The sequence below is a fragment of the Sorghum bicolor genome, chromosome 10 (genome assembly GCF_000003195.3).
Source record: "Sorghum bicolor cultivar BTx623 chromosome 10, Sorghum_bicolor_NCBIv3, whole genome shotgun sequence".
In the NCBI taxonomy this organism is placed as follows: domain Eukaryota; kingdom Viridiplantae; phylum Streptophyta; class Magnoliopsida; order Poales; family Poaceae; genus Sorghum; species Sorghum bicolor.
Window position 1 is genome coordinate 49,442,938 of NC_012879.2, and position 16,611 is coordinate 49,459,548.

General features: G+C 44.2%; 1 protein-coding gene across 1 annotated transcript; it reads right to left on the bottom strand.

Moving 5' to 3' along the window:
• On the bottom strand, window positions 209–2,945 carry LOC110431164. Its single transcript, XM_021449881.1, has 2 exons — window positions 2,029–2,945; window positions 209–446 (listed from the first exon to the last, which is right to left on the bottom strand). The coding sequence occupies exons 1-2, from the start codon at window positions 2,943–2,945 to the stop codon at window positions 209–211; spliced, it is 1,155 nt and encodes a 384-aa protein (XP_021305556.1).

Consider the following 16,611-nt stretch of genomic DNA (forward strand, 5'->3'; position numbering starts at 1 on the left):
CTTCCACTCAGCATTAACCCCTCTAACATTCCAAGACAAAACATTCCAGGATCTATTACTGTTCTGATCCATAAAAGACAGAAAAGGAGGACAAAACAAAGTGACCCAGGCACAGCGGGTGCACAACTAACAGACTATCAGGCCAAAATGCCAAACAAAGCAGAAGAAGGAGAGAGCAACTGCAGCATCAACTCTCCTCTTCAGGCTCCTAGCCCTCCTTCTTTCCCTTCTTTCTGTCCCTGTTGTTCTGCTCCTTGGAGTTCTTCTGGCTAGCTTTCTGACCTCTGCTATCCTCAGACTTGTTCCTCTTTGCAATGGGATGCAGCCTCTTTCCCTTCTGCAGACTTCCATCCCCGAGCTTGCCAGAGTCGATGCCACAAAGCTGCGTACCCAGGTTTCGAATAACTTTAGTTGACATGGTAGGTGGGGAGCAGGAAGAACATCTTCTATCAGAGCAAATAGCAGGTCTAAAATCATTGTAGGTGGCTTTCAATCTGGGACTTCTTCTTACCTCATCCTCCAAAATAGGTGCCTTTTACCTTTCCCTTTCGAAGAGGTAGTGGGAGCAGCCTTGTCTGTAGCCCGGGCCTCCCCCACACTGCAGCTATGCAAATCTATATATTACATGTAATGACTTCATTAATGGTATCATAGAAATGCAATATATAGTATCAAATAAACTTGTTACAAAGACTCAAAGCCATAACAAAAGCATAATAGAAATGTTTATTTGTTCAACAAAAGAATCATCGCAGTGCCATCCATCAACTTCGTAGGAAGGTTGATAGTCGAGGCACATATGCCTAGTACTTTGAAAAATAATTTTGGATAATCCTCTCATGTTCTTGTGAGCAACGTAGCAAGGGTGAGTATATGTCATACTCTGCAAATGCAAGAAATAAATTATATGCGAGCATGAAAAATTATGGGGCTATTGCGTTCTTACTCTTGTTTCAAAGTCTAATTGTGATTTTACTCTCGCTTTTGTCACCATTGCGATTTTACCCTTTGTCAAAACGAAGATTCACTTTACCCCTACTCCGTGAACAGCCAGTAACAGTGTTAAATTGGCTTGGCAAGGACAACTTTGTCCTTGCAAAAATACCCCTACTTTTCTGAATACATTGTGATTTTACCCCTGTTTTCAGAAAAAATTGACAGAAACATTGGACAACTTGTTACATATATTTCCACACAGCATGCAAATATAGAAAGATAATATCATATCAAAAGAAAATGTAGCAAAAGTATGCATACAACTCCAACCATTATCCAACATACAAGTCTAACAAAAGTAGTAGGTAATAGTGAGATATTACATATTCATTGTCATACATCACACTATTCCTAACATTGCAGCCAATCTCCCTCCTCTTCCTCTTCTTCTTGTTCCAGCTCTTCCTTCAATTCCAGGTCCTGCACTTCCTCTTCCACTTCCTCTCCCTCTTCCTCTCCCCCTTCCTCTTCCCCTCCCCCTCCCTCTCCCACTTCCACTTGCACTTGCACTTCACATGAATGGAGAAAATGGTTTAGTAATGAAGTTGACTAAATAATCAGAGTAAAGGAACAAAAATCAGCATGACTCACATTGATGCTTGTGAAGATGACTCATTTTGAGAAGATGGTCGATTCCTATTTTGACTAGCAGTTAGACCTCCTTGGCAATACTTGGCTATATGTCCTAGTTCTCCACATTCTGAACATGGTTTCCTTTTCTTGCTAGTGGTGGCCTCATCAAAGGACTTGATCCTAGAATTTCTTGGTCTTCCTGGTTTCCTTCTTAGTTTTGGCTTCTTGATTTTATAGCCCAAATCAACACGTGGCCAATTATCTTTGGATGCCATTGGATTGAAAGAACATGCATATGCCTTTTTGAACCGATCAATAGAGAAGTATTCATGCACAAAGTCATCCATTCGTACCTCTCTACTAATCTTTGAAATGAAAGCTAAAGCATGTGTGCATGGCTTTCCAGTTACTTGCCAAGCCCTACAAGTACATGTTTTTTGGCCTAAGTTGACTGCGTACCTGAATCTGTTCACAGTTACTTCAGCATTTCCAGCCCCACATATCAATACCTCATGGTCCTTGATACTCTTGGCTTTAGCATTTAGAGCATGGATCACACTTGGAATGATTGTGCCTGACATTTTTGTAGCAATCTTGGCTCTCAAAACAAATTTCTCAATGATCATTTGTCTTATCTTGTCATGCATATCCACAATTTGAAAATCCTTAGTTTGGGACACCCAACTGTTGAAGCTTTCAGAGAGGTTGTTGTTGATATAATCTACCTTGCATTCTTCCCCAAATAGGCTTCTACTCCACACATATGGATGATTTTCATCCAACCAGGATAGTGCACTAGGATCCTTCTCCTCTATGTTTCGCATGAAGTACTTGAACTTGTCTTGTGTGAAGCTCTTGGCAGCTGCCCACATATTCTTACCATAAAGCTCATCACCGTACCCATTCTTCTTCATGTTCTTCCACAAGTGCCTCATGCATTCTCTATGGTCCACTCCTGGGTACACATCATCTACAGCCTTCTCAATTCCTTTGCCCGCATCTGTACTAATGACCAAGCCTGTAGGACTACCAATAGCCTTCTTTAAATTATTCACAAACCAAGTCCAGCTTTCCTTAGACTCGGTCTCAATGACACCATAAGCCACTGGAAATAGGTTGTTCTGACCATCCACTGCAACAGCTGCTGCTAGCTGACCCCTCTCCCTTCTAGTCAAGTGTGTGGCATCCATGGCAATGTAGGGCCTACATCCTTCCAAGAACCCATCAATGCATGGTTTAAGAGCGACAAAGAACCTACTGAAACACAAATCACCCTTGTCATCTTCTTCAATGCCGGGTACTACTCTTAGAAGCTCAGCTTGATAAGTTGGCAACAAGTTATAACTATCATCCCACTTCCCATATATCATGTCCATTGCCCTTTCCTTGCCTCTGAAAACTCTATAATATGGAATTTCTATCGAGTACTTCTTGAGCCTACCTTGCAACTCCTTTGGTCTGATTTCAGGGTCTTCTCGCAACAAATCAACAACTCTTTCAGCTACCCATTTATTGTTGGCCATGGTTTCACCACAATTGTTGAATGAACCACAAGAATGCTTTGGACCACTAGTCTTAACCTACAAGGAAAGATCCATTTTATTAGTAAATTGTTGCACACTAATACATGCAAATTTTAGTTGCTGTTTGCAAAAAACAGCAAGGAAAGAACCATCTTACTATGAAAAATAGCAAGGAAATTACCTTACAGCCAATGTACTTTTTGCTTGTAGATGCAAAAAACCGCCACTTGCAACCCTCATTTGCTCTCTTGCATATGGCTCTAAATCTAGTCTGGTCCTTTTGCTTAATCTTGAAAGCATGATCATTCAAAATGGCATGATGTGTAACTGCAGCCTTGCACTGATCCACATCTGGGAACACCACATTTACATCAATGTTCGGGTTATCAATATCATATGAGAAGGGTGGAGGGTCATATTCATCTTCATCATCAACAACTTCACCATCAGGATTAAAATCTGGGTCAGAGCAATCATCACAAGAATCAGAGGATGCAGCCAAGTCACTATCATAGCTGCTATCACTTGCTGCCATAAGTGAATCATTGTCAGAATGTATGCACTCCTCAACTCCTACACCCTCCTCATTATCATCACCCTTTTCTTTTGATTTGGTGGATCTCTTTTTTTTATAGCTCTCTTTTTTCTGCTGGCTCTCTCTTTTTCGTTTGTGGATGTGGGTCCCTCAGCGGTGTTTGTCTCATTGGTGGGCACTCTATTCCTCACACAAGGGTGGCATCAACGTTTTGTTGGTGAAAACTGCAAAGGCCCCTCAAAATCATTAATTTAGGCATTAATGTAGACATTTTCCTTGTCTTTGTTCAGTTCAAACCACTCAAGTAACTCCTCATCAGTTTTAATCTCAATAGAATCTCCACTAAATGTATCCTCCAATGCACGCCATAAAGTTATGTACTGTTTTGAACCCCACATGAAGTGCTCGGCTATGAAATTAACTAGTTGTAGCACGTTGAAGCTATGCATGTCAACAACTTGAGTAGGCAAAATTCTACCCTGAAAAATGACAAAACCCTAACAACCAGATTCAAATTCATATGATTTTGCCTACAAATCAGAGAAATTAAAACGAAATTAGTGCAATTGCCTAGAGCCTAATATTAACTCGACTCATAACTGACCAATACAATTAAAGGTCAAAAATTTATACCTACACACCAAGTCGTCGGCTCCGGAACCGCCATCCTCCGGCTGCATGGCCGCCGGCGTGTGTGTTGTGCCCGTGCTGTGCATCGCGGCCGCGCAGTGCTCCTGCCGCGCCCCTGCCCTGCACCAGTGCCGCGCGCGACAGATCACTGATGGCCGGTTGAGGAACTGGGCACCGACTGACAGAGACAGGGACTAGAGAGAGTGGGCGCGTGGGGTGGAGCTCAGCTGTCGTGCAGCCCGCCGCCTGCGACGCGAGGACGTCCACGGGATCGGGAGGGGCCGCGGCGCCCGGGCGGAGGGGAAAGTGGCGAGACGCGGAGGAGACTGGACTGGAGCGCGGAGGAGTTGAGGGGGCGAGGGGACTGGGAAGCGGAGCGGAAGGGAGGGGAGGCGCCGCCCGCGATGCCGCGCCGCGCCGCCCGCGATGCCGCCCGCGATGCCCAGCGCCGCCGAGAGAGAGAGACTTGTGCGGGTGCTGGGAATGATGAGTGGATAAGGGGCAATTTTGTCCTATCTTTTTGTTAGCTTGGCTGTTCTTGTTTTTTTTATTTTTTTTTACAGAAATGACTAACGGGGTTACAAATAGGGTAAACTGAGGTTTCATTTTAACCAAGCGAGGGTAAAATTGCAATGGTGCGAAAAGCGAGAGTAAAATCACAATTGAGCTTCAAAATAAGGGTAGAAACGCAAGAGCCCCAAAAATTATATATAGCTCCTTTCTTGGAGGCTGAAGCTTTTGCCGCCGTAAAAACCATGAACCGGAACAGTGCGCCAGGTCCAGATGAATTCGGGCTAAGTTTCTACATGGCGGGCCTGGGACACAGTTAAGCATCAAGTTATGGACCTCTTGCATGCCTTCTACCAGTCCTCGGTTCAACTGGAACTAATTAACAGATCCTATATGGTGATGCTGCCGAAGAAGGATGGTGCTCTCACTGTTGACGCCTTTAGGCCGATATATCTTCAAAATTGCTGTATCAAGATATATAATTGCCAAGGTGTTAACCCATCTACATAGGAAGATCTGTAGGCTCATTGACAGCAACCAATCAGGCTTCTTACCAGGACGCTCAATTTCAGAAACCTTTGTGTATGCAGTTGAATAGTGACTCAATATTGTAGAAAGATGAAGGCCCCAGCTCTAGTAAAGTAGTAATTAAATTGGATTTTGCGAAGGGCTTCGGCACTGTAAATTGGATGGGTTTGAGGACAATCATGGAGGCACGTGGGTTTGATCAGCGTTGGTGTAGCTGGATTCAGAACTTGCTTGTCACCTCAAAATCTGCGGTCTTGGTCAATGGATGTCTAGGCCCCTGGATCAACTGCAAGAGAGGTCTACGCCAAGGCAATACTCTATTGCCCTTGTTGGTGTAAATAGTAGTTTGTAAGAGGGCCTTTATGTAATATTTAGAGGATAAGAATAGAATGACACTGTGCTGGGATGAGCCAGCCAGAACCTTCTCCAATTTCCTCAATATGGTATCAGAGCCTTGGTTAGGGTTACCTCCGGCGGCGGCAGCGGCGGCGGCGTGTCCTGGTGAGCACCGGCAAAGGCGAGAGCCTGCGAGCCACTGGTGTCGCGGGAAGACGCGTGAGCAGGCGCAAGGCTCGTGTGTGTGGGCACAGCGGGCGTGAGGCTGTGCGGCGAGCGCGAGCACGGGCGGTGGCCCGACTCCGCGCGAGTGCTGGTGCAGGCAGACGGAGCACGAGGCGAGCGGCTGCGCTGGTCCAGGGTTTGGCTCGCGCGGGCCCAGGGGTGGTTGCGCGAGTGCTGTGGCTCGAGGAGCAGGCGTGCTGCGTGCCTGTGTTGCTAGCCAAGTGGATTTGCTGCCTGCTGGTCTCGTGCCTGAGTGCTGCTTCTCTTGGTGAGGAGAGGGAAAGGAGGGGCAGAGAGGAAGGAGGTGAGAGAGGAATCAGGTGCTGGTGCGTGTGCTGCTCAGCAGAGGAAGGAGGTGCTGGTGCGTGCGTGTACTGCTACTCAGCAGAGGAAGGAGGTGCTGGTGTGTGTGCTGCTCGGCTGCTGTAGTGCTGACGCCCTGCTGCTGTGCATGAGTGAGGGAGAAGAAATTGATTTGCTTCCTGCTGCTGCTGTGTTACTCCCTTGTACCAGCTGTGCGGGCTACTGATTTGGAGTTGTAATTGGGTAGAAATTTGGTGAAGTGCTGCACTTGAGGTGAGGAAGATGGATCCAGATGGGGAAGCAAAGAAGAAAGCAGAGGATGAGGCGAATAAGGCTCAGAGTGGTGACAAGAGTGGAAGTGACCCCCTAATTACTAAGGGCGAGATGAAAAGTGAGATGAGGTCTATGATTCTGGAGCTTCTGGAGATGGGCATAATTGGTTCCAGATCACCTGAGTTGAAGCTGGAACTAGTGCCAAATGATGTGAAATTAGAGGGAAGCAAGAATTATTTGAGCTGGTCTAGAAGAGTGCAAGTGCTCCTAGGTGGAAAAGGGGTAGAGCACTATCTGGCGGAGGAATGTGTTGAGCCGGCTAACAAGCTTAGCTCTGAGTGGAGAGTTTGGCATACAACAAACTCTACCATAGTGGCATGGCTATTGGCATCTATGTCACCATCTGTGAGTAAGATGGTGGAAGCGATGCCCACTGCAGCACAGATATGGAAGACGCTGAGTAATATGTACTCTAGGCGAGGGAATGTGATGGTGATGATGGAGATTCAGAATAAGGCGGATGCAGTGAAACAAGCAGGACGATCAGTGGAGCAATATGCCAGTGAGTTGCAGTATTTATGGGGGGAGTTGGACCACTATGCTCCACTTCGTATGAGGGATCCACAGGATATCCAAGATGTTCAAAAGTGGGTAGAGGACAGAAGGGTGACTCATTTCCTGAGAAACTTGGATCCTGAGTTTGAGAGCAGGAGGGCTGCTTTTTGTCATCAGGATAGCCTACCTACCATGGAGGAGGCTGTGTCAGCCATGGTTATCGAAGAGAGTAGGCTTCGGATGATGAGTAGTAGCAATCCTGTGAAGTCGGCTTACACCACAATGGCTGAGAGGGAGTGCTTCAACTGTGGAGAAAAGGGGCACTTGAGTTATAATTGTCCTCTTCCTAAAAACTATGGTGGAAGAAGTGGTACTCGTGGAGGTCGTAGTGGTGGACGTGGCGATCAAGGAGGTGGTCGTGGTGGCCGTGGAGGAGGTCGTGCAGGGAGTCGTGGCAGGGGCCGTGGTGGTCCTCAAGCCAATGTCGCTACCTCGGAGAGTGGTTCTCAGGTCACTACTATTACCACAGGTGATGTTCCATCTGTCACGTTGACCGGGGAGCAGGTCAAGCAGTGGGAACAATGGCAGAAGATGAAAGGATCTGAATGTTCCAAAACTACTTCAGATGGTCCTATGATTGCCACTACCAGTCACTTTGGTAACTTTGCCAACTATGCCCACTTGGGCAAAGGTACTCAGGCACAGGCACTTGCATCCACATAGAGGCATAACATAGAATGGGTTATTGATTCAGGAGCTTCCAAGCATGTCACAGGCATATCTAGTTCTTTTAAAACTTATACACCACACTCCTACTCTGAAACTATTCAAACTGCTGATGGTACATCTCAACCCATTCATGGTGTAGGATCTGTAGAGTGTACTCCATCCCTTTACTTATCATCTGTCTTGCATGTTCCTTCCTTCCCAGTCAACCTCATCTCTGTTAGTTCACTAGTTGATCAATTCAAGTGCATTGTTACATTTGACGAAAACCTTTGTATTTTTCAGGAGAAGAGGACGGGGAGAGTGATTGGGACTGGAGTTAGGCATAATGGGTTGTGGGTTATCAACCAGGAGGAGTCAGCATTGGCGGTAGCTGTTGGAGCACAGGAGAGGGATATCTACTTGCTTCATTGTCGGTTAGGACACATGCCTTTTGAAAGCTTGAATAAATTATATCCTGCTGCGTTTGAGGGTGTGGATAGAAACAAACTTGTGTGTGATGCATGTGTACTTGGGAAGCATACAAGGTCAACCTATCCTAGTATTGGTCTTCATAGTTGTGAACCTTTTATGATGATACACTCTGATGTTTGGGGTCCCTGCTCGGTTACATCTTTGAGTGGGTTTAAGTGGTTTGTCACTTTTATTGACTGCCATACTCGTATGACGTGGATCTACATGCTTAGGGGTAAGCATGAAGTTCTCCGATGTTTCCAAGACTTCCATAACCTGGTTGTCAATCAATTTAATGCCAAGATTAGAATTATCCGCACTGATAATGGAAAGGAGTATATGAATAATGATTTTGTGGCATACCTATCGAGTCATGGCATTATTCATCAAACCACGTGTCCTAATACTCCATCACAAAATGGTGTGGCTGAAAGGAAGAATAGACATTTGTTGGAGGTAGCAAGGTCACTGATGTTTCAAATGAATGTGCCGAAGTATCTCTGGAGTGAGGCGGTGCTGACAGCAGCATATTTAATTAATCGTATGCCATCTAGGATTCTTGGCATGAAATCTCCAGCTGAACTTTTATTAGGACAAAGAGAATTCAAGGTACCACCCAAGATATTTGGTTGTGTTTGCTTTGTCAGGGACCATAGACCTTCAGTTGGCAAGTTAGATCCACGGGCGGTAAAGTGTGTTTTTGTTGGATATTCATCTACACAGAAGGGTTACAAGTGTTGGGACCCTATTGGAAAGAAATTGTTTGTGAGTATGGATGTGACATTTCGTGAGTTTGAGCCATACTACACAAAACCATGGGATCTTGATCCGTTGTTGGAAGAATTCTCTTCAGTCACTGAGAGTGACAGTAGAGAGGGGGAGAATGAAGGAGCTGCTGCTCAAAAGAAAGTAATTGTTGGTGGTGCTATCCCATGTCCAATGGATGTGTCTAAAGTTCAAGAGGAGGTGGTGGATCAGGATAATCAGGATAATGTTGTGGATATGAGGAGTGGTAGCCATGAGAATGGAGAGATGATTGATGGTGAGAGTGAGGAGGTGATGGTTGAAGGGGGTGAAGAGATGATTGATGGGACGGACCCATGTTTAGTGGAGAATAGGGAAACAACTTCAAAGAAGCCAATTGTGTACCAAAGGAGGTGGTTCAGGAGTCAGGGGGAGCAAACAATTGAGAAGGAGCCAATAGTGTACCAAAGGAGGCGATTCAGGAGTCAGGGGGAGCAAGTTGGTACACCACAGCCACAACATCCTGTTTTACCAGTCCCAAATCTCTCCTCGGACCTTTCTCCATTGAGCTCCTCGACCCAATCTGGGTCAAGTGGTAATGTATCTCCTACTCTTGAGCATGTAGAGTTACCTCTGGCACAACGTAGAGATACTAGATCTAATTTTGGAAAACCTCCCGTTCGCTATGGATTTGAGCATCCTACTACAGATCATGACATTGCTAATTTCCTCTCATACTCTTGTCTTTCACCTGCATATAGAGCATTTATTGCATCTTTACAAACAGTGCCTATTCCAAGGGACTGGAAGTGTGCAAAACAGGACCCTAAGTGGAAGGCCGCAATGGAAGAAGAGATGCATGCTCTTCAAAAGAACAAGAAATGGGAATTGGTCCCACTTCCAAAAGGAAAGAGAGCAGTGGGGTGTAAGTGGGTCTTCACTGTGAAGCAAAACCCCAAAGGAGAGGTGGATAGGTACAAGGCAAGATTGGTTGCAAAAGGATATAGTCAAACATATGGCATTGACTATGATGAGACCTTTGCTCCTGTGGCTAAGATGGGTACTGTGAGGACCTTAATCTCCTGTGCTGTAAACTTTGGTTGGCCTCTACATCAGATGGATGTGAAGAATGCATTTCTTCATGGTGACCTGCAAGAAGTTTATATGGAGATCCCACCAGGGTTTGCAAATAGTCAAACGGTTGGGAAGGTGTGTAGACTTAAAAAGTCACTCTATGGACTAAAGCAATCACCTCGGGCGTGGTTCGACAGGTTTAGGAGAGCAGTTTGTGGTATGGGCTACACTCAATGTAATGGTGATCATACTGTCTTCTATAAGCATAGAGGGACATTTATCACCATTATGGCGGTATATGTGGATGATATTGTGATTACAGGAGATGATGCAGAGGAAATCAGATGCTTGAAGGAGAATCTGGGAAAGGCTTTTGAAGTAAAAGATCTTGGACCACTAAGGTATTTTCTTGGGATTGAGATTGCTAGGTCACCTAAGGGGATAGTTCTCTCTCAAAGAAAATATGTCCTTGATCTGTTGACTGAAACTGGCATGCTTGGGTGTCGGCCATGTAGTACCCCGATTGATAAAAATCATCAAATCAGTGCCCAGTGTGGAGATTCTGTGAACAAAGAAACATATCAAAGATTGGTGGGAAGGCTGATATACCTGTGTCATACAAGACCTGACATCTCCTATGCAGTGAGTGTGGTGAGCAGGTATATGCATGATCCAAGAACAGGACATATGGAGGTTGTTTACAGGATTTTGAGGTATCTAAAGGGAACCCCTGGGAGAGGATTATGGTTTAGAAAGAATGGGCACCTAGATTTGGAGGGCTACTGTGATGCAGATTGGGCAAGTAGCAAAGATGATAGGAGGTCTACCTCTGGGTATTGTGTATTTGTGGGAGGCAATCTTGTCTCATGGAGAAGTAAGAAGCAAGCAGTTGTGGCTCGGTCCACTGCAGAGGCTGAATATAGGGCAATGGCTTTGAGCTTGTGCGAGATGTTATGGTTAAAAGGCTTGTTGAAAGAGTTGCGGGTGTTGAGGAATGAGACCATGATGCTTCACTGTGACAATGTTGCTGCAATCAATATTGCAAATAATCCGGTCCAGTTTGATCGCACTAAGCATATTGAGATTGATAGATTCTTCGTTAAGGAGAAACTGGATAGTGGGATCCTAAAGCTAGGGTATGTAAAATCACGTAGTTAGTTAGCGGATTGTTTCACAAAAGGCTTAGGACCTAGTGAGAATGAGTTGAGTTGTAACAAGATGGGCATGTTAGATATCTTTAGCCCATCTTGAGGGGGAGTGTTGGTGTAAATAGTAGTTTGTAAGAGGGCCTTTATGTAATATTTAGAGGATAAGAATAGAATAACCCTGTGCTGGGATGAGCCAGCTAGAACCTTCTCCAATTTCCTCAATAGCCCTATCTGTTCTTAGTGCTGGCTGATACTCTCCAGAAGCTGATCCAACAAAAACCCAATGTGCGGCACCCGATTTCTTCAGATGATCATTGTCTGGTTCTCCAATATGCAGAAGATACCCTCATCATTGTCAGGGGTCTTCCTTTGGAATGGTGATATGATTGCTCGGTATCGCCGGCTCAGTGCCTCATTGCTTGGGAAAAAGTTTGCCTCTCCAGAGATCAGGGTGGCCTCGGCATCAGGATCTTGGACTCCAAAATGTTTGTTCGCTGCTCAAGCTCATTCATCGCCTACACTGTAATCCTCTAGCGGCTTGGACAGTCTGGGTATGGTAGTTTAGCCTCCCTGGAAGGAGACCTTTGCGGTGAGTATTGGACAGTGTTTCGCACATTGCTGCCACTGTACCAGGCAGTGACTTCAGTGTCGCTGGGAAATGGAGAGGGCACCTCCTTTTGGTTGGACGCCTGGCATCAAGATGACTCTATGGCAGAAAAATTCCCGGCTCTCTTCACTCACTGCACAAACAAGAAAATCTCGGTCAAGCAAGTGTTCACTGAGGGTGTTGACAATGAGCACTTCTGCCCCCCCCCCCCCCCCCCCCCCCCCTCCGCGTCTCACTCCACAAGCTACGCAGGACCTAACAGAACTGAAACTCATTGTCCAATGCAGATTACTAACTCCAGTGCCCGATTCTCGAAGAGGGCCATTTTCTGTATGCCCAATGGCAAGTTTGACTCCGCCGGGAACCTCTACAGATTGCTAAAATCAAGGAAGGGATGCTGCAAAGTTTGTATGGTCCAGCAAGGTGCTGCCTAGGGTGCAGTTTTTCATCTGGTTGCTTGTTCATGGAAGGATTCAGTGCAAATCTAACCTTTTTCCGGAAAAAGGTGGTAGAGACTAGAGAGTCCTTGTGCGGTGTGCAATCTTTGTGACGAGACTCTGAGCCATCTTGTTGCAGAGTGCAATTTTGCAACTCAATTCTGGATGAAGCTTGGTATCCAGTTACTGGTAAATGGCGTCGGAACAGATTCAGAGATGCATTATGTTGACTGCACCACCACACGCTCCAGCCAAGCACTTCGCCACGTTCATTGCTCTCAGTTGCTGGATGCTGTGGAAGCGCCGGAATGGAGTGGTTTTCAGGAATGAAACAACATCCGTGAATCAGTTTCTATCCTCGTCCTCCATCAGTGAAGCCAAACTTTGGAAGTACAGGCTCCCGAAGAAAGATAGACAAATTGCAGACTCTTGGTGTAATCTTTTTAATTCGGCAATGTAGCTGCCCAAAAATATCTAGTAAAGTAATACACTTTTATAACTGATGACCTATACGGTCCAAATCAATACAAAAGCTCAGGTAGAGGAAACTGTCAAACCCCCTCCGCCCCCACCCCTACCAACATTGAAAAGAAAAGACAGATTTATTAGGATAAGCAATTTTAGTTGTCAAATTTTAATTAAATAATCTGATTACTAATAGTGAGTAGAGAATAAAAACTTCCAATTAGATCCATAAATTAAATCATTATTCATCATCAACCCCAAAACAACAAATTTAATTATGCGAGGGTCTGATCTACAAAGGTAACCACAATATGTGGAATTCCTATTTGCTATTAATTATGCCCACATCACACTTCCAAGGTATGCCGAGGGGTTCACTACGTCACACTTCCCAAATCTTGCTAATAAGTAGGAACCTACAAAGTTTGAATTATTAAATTTGTCTCGTGTGTGCATAGATTTTTATCGAAGGAGTACTATATGGTGAAACATTGATTAGACTTTAGCATTTCTCGATCTGGGCCAGGCCGACTAAACGCCTGGGTCCTTCAAACTTGTAAACTTGTGCCCAAGCCCGCCCACTAAGCTGATCACGCCAGACCGGGCCGGGCCAAGTCCCACGATGAAATATTAAATCCTAGGCCCGTCCAGTAGTCCGAACAACCTGGCACACATGAGGAAAATTGACCATAGCTTGCTTTGTTGCCCATGCCGACACTCATATTACAACAGTTATCACAGGTACGCAGACAAGACTTAAAGCATTATACATAAATCAGTGAACAAATTGCAGAGTCCTGACAGTCTACTATTAGTTTGATAGGCTCTGCAATTTGTTTAATTTAACAGATTTAATGTAATCCGATGAACCTACATGCAAATTGCAGTCCTAACGGTCTAGCAAACTTTAATGTCCAAACAAATAAAAGTAGGCAGCTATTACATTTCTCCAAGCTACTGCATAGTGCCTTAACCAAAAGGTATCTGGCTCTACTTCACAGAGACATCTTAGTTCACAGAGCTTGAGTCTTTTCGCTCACAATCTTTGTTGGATAGTGGATCACCTTGCACATCGTGGACTCCCTTATCCTAACGATGTCCTCTGTGTGTGTAACCAGGATGCAAAGACTATTGATCACATCTTAGTTCTATGTGTATTTACAAGAGTTCTTGTACCGGGTCTTCTTACGATTTGGGCTCCAAACCTTTGCGCCACGACCCACGTAAACTTCTTTCCATTTGTTAAGAAAGGAATGAACCCCCTCATTATTATCCTTGGAGCGTAGACTTTATGGACACACCATAATAAACATGTTTTGACGGCGTAGCTCCAAATATTACATTTGCACTGGCTGTAGCTGAAGATGAGGGAAGGCATGGGCATTGGCAGGGGCTTGAGCTTTATCCCTCGTAGATGCCATTTGGTCTTGGTGGTTAGCGCCCTATCTTATGGTAGTTTGGTCGTCTGTAGTTTCTTTCGCAGGTGTGACTATTCCTAAGGCCGGCGGCAGAGAGAGAAAGGGTTTTTTGTGATTTTTTGTGTTATATGGGTACTTGTCCCTCTTTTTTATTTTATTAATATAATGGTGCGCAGCTCTTCTGTATTTTGTAGAAAAGAAAAACACTAAAATTCATAACCTTTTTCGAATCAAGTCAGATATAGACAAACTTTATATCAAAGTTGTAGCATCCAAAGAGATCAATAATTTTATAGTCGATAACTTTCCAGTTTAAAATTATTTAACACTCGAAAATTTCGTTTTAAGCTTTCATAATTTGAAATTCAAAATATTCATGTGTTTTAAAATGACATGTAACAAGAATCAAATATAAGAATATATGTGAAGTCCCCGAGAGAGACTTCGGACCGATAGATCGCCGACCTCGGTGCTCAGGTGGCTGTACTCATCAGCCGGTGGGTGAGCGCAAGCCGCAAATCATACTCTGACCAGGGTCAAAGCCTGGTAAATCAGTCACACAAGCAAACGCTTGCCATTGGCCTGAATCCCTGAACTCACAATATTCCTTCACTGGCTGCCACTCGGTGACACCAAAACATATAACTTGCCGAAAGCTTGCAGCATGCGCGCACACGCACGCAGACGGTGATCGTTACTGAAGCACTATCTCCATGTGTCTCCTGCCCAACCCACGACCAACCCGTTCCGTTTCCGGCGCTTCCATACCATCAGTCGCTGCGCCCTACCGGAATTCTCCTGTGATGGCGACCTGCATCTTCGTACAAGTATAGCAGAGCTTTATCTGATTTCTGATCCGTCAATTGGACACCAACACCCTACCTTTTCTGTGACTTCCGAACTGGGAGTTGGTGGTGGTCATTCATCTGTGGAAAAGGGGGTTTGGAACTGACTGCTTTTTGTTCAACAACTCGAGGAAGCCGCCAGTGGTAAATCTACGTTCTACGATGGATAGACCTTGTCCTTTTGAGGGGTTGGAACTTTTTCACACAACGCTTTGTTTGTGTCATGCTTCTTTTTATGCTAGGATACTATTAAACATGATATTGTTTCTGCTGGCCTTTGAAGTTTGCTACGTATCTACTACTGTAATAATCCAAAGCACCACTGATTCTAATGAACTTCGGTGGACAAGCTGAGAAGCAAGAGACCGTAGGAATCTTGCAGGATTTATGTACGAATTGCCAGTTTCTAACGAATTGCGAGAAAGAATGACAACTTTGAAGGCTGGAAAATTTCTAAATGAGACTATGTCAGAAATTTAGGCAAATTCGGCACATTTTAGTTCAGAAAAATAACATGGTATATGTGACAAATATGTGCATGGTGAAATATTATCAAATTTGGCATAACATGCTAGTGACATCTAGCATAAAAACACTCACAATGCAGAAACCACCGATAATTTCTATAATCTTGGATATTGTAAGAAACTATTTTTCTCAATGCAGCTATTTTATCTAGGATCCAAATAAACATCCAGCGAATCATTTATCTTTTAGTACGTGGATCCTCTACGCCCGCCCCCCCCCCCCCCCCCCCCCCCCCGGGGACCATATCTTGCTTTTGCTTGCTAGCCATCGATAACGAACTCAACCGCATCTTGCTTGCTTGATTCGTCGCCTGCAGTTCATACCTGGCGCTGGCGGCATGCGGATTTCCTTCCATGCGCAAGAAAAACTCAGGCAGTCGTGCAAGTACACGCCAAGCATCGCTCTGGTGCTAGTTTCCATCTCCGCCTCAGCCGCCGGCGTCGCAGCCCTCGGACAGCAGCAAGCACGACGAGTTCTCCATCAGCAGTTCAGTTCGACCCAGTGGCGCGGAGCTATGATTTGAAACTTGGGGTATTTCCACTTCGTTATAAAAAAAATCAAATCTATAGGCTTAAAATATAGCAAATAATACTATAAATCAGTAACTTTAAATCAATATTAACTTTTAGAATCTAGACTTCTAATTGAATGGCTAGTTTTTTTACCTATTTTGAGCTTAAATGTGGGAAAATACTATAGATTATAACAATATACATTCATATATATATATATATATATATATATATATATATGGAAATTCCTTTCTATACGTACGTGTACTTACTCTCATCTTCATTAAACTACATTGTGTATGTATTCATACTTATTTATCGGTTTGAGTATGCTTATATACTCATATTAAAATACTCTAGATCTTACCACATGAAAATTTTTCAAAAAAAATTATACGTGTGTAAAAAAATGCGTTATATATATACACACCAAAATAGTTAACTATTCCCAGGAATACTGGGAAATTGTAACACTCAAAATTTAATTTTCAAATAATAGGATTTAATTTGAGTATTTTTGTGAGCATTTAATATAGTAAATAAATAATTTTTGTTGGAACTAAAAATTCATCATAAGTTTAGTAAATGTAATTGTGCATTCATGCTGGCCATGGTTTACTTTGTGCTATGTGTTTTGAAAATTAAAAGAACTCAAAACTATTATTGA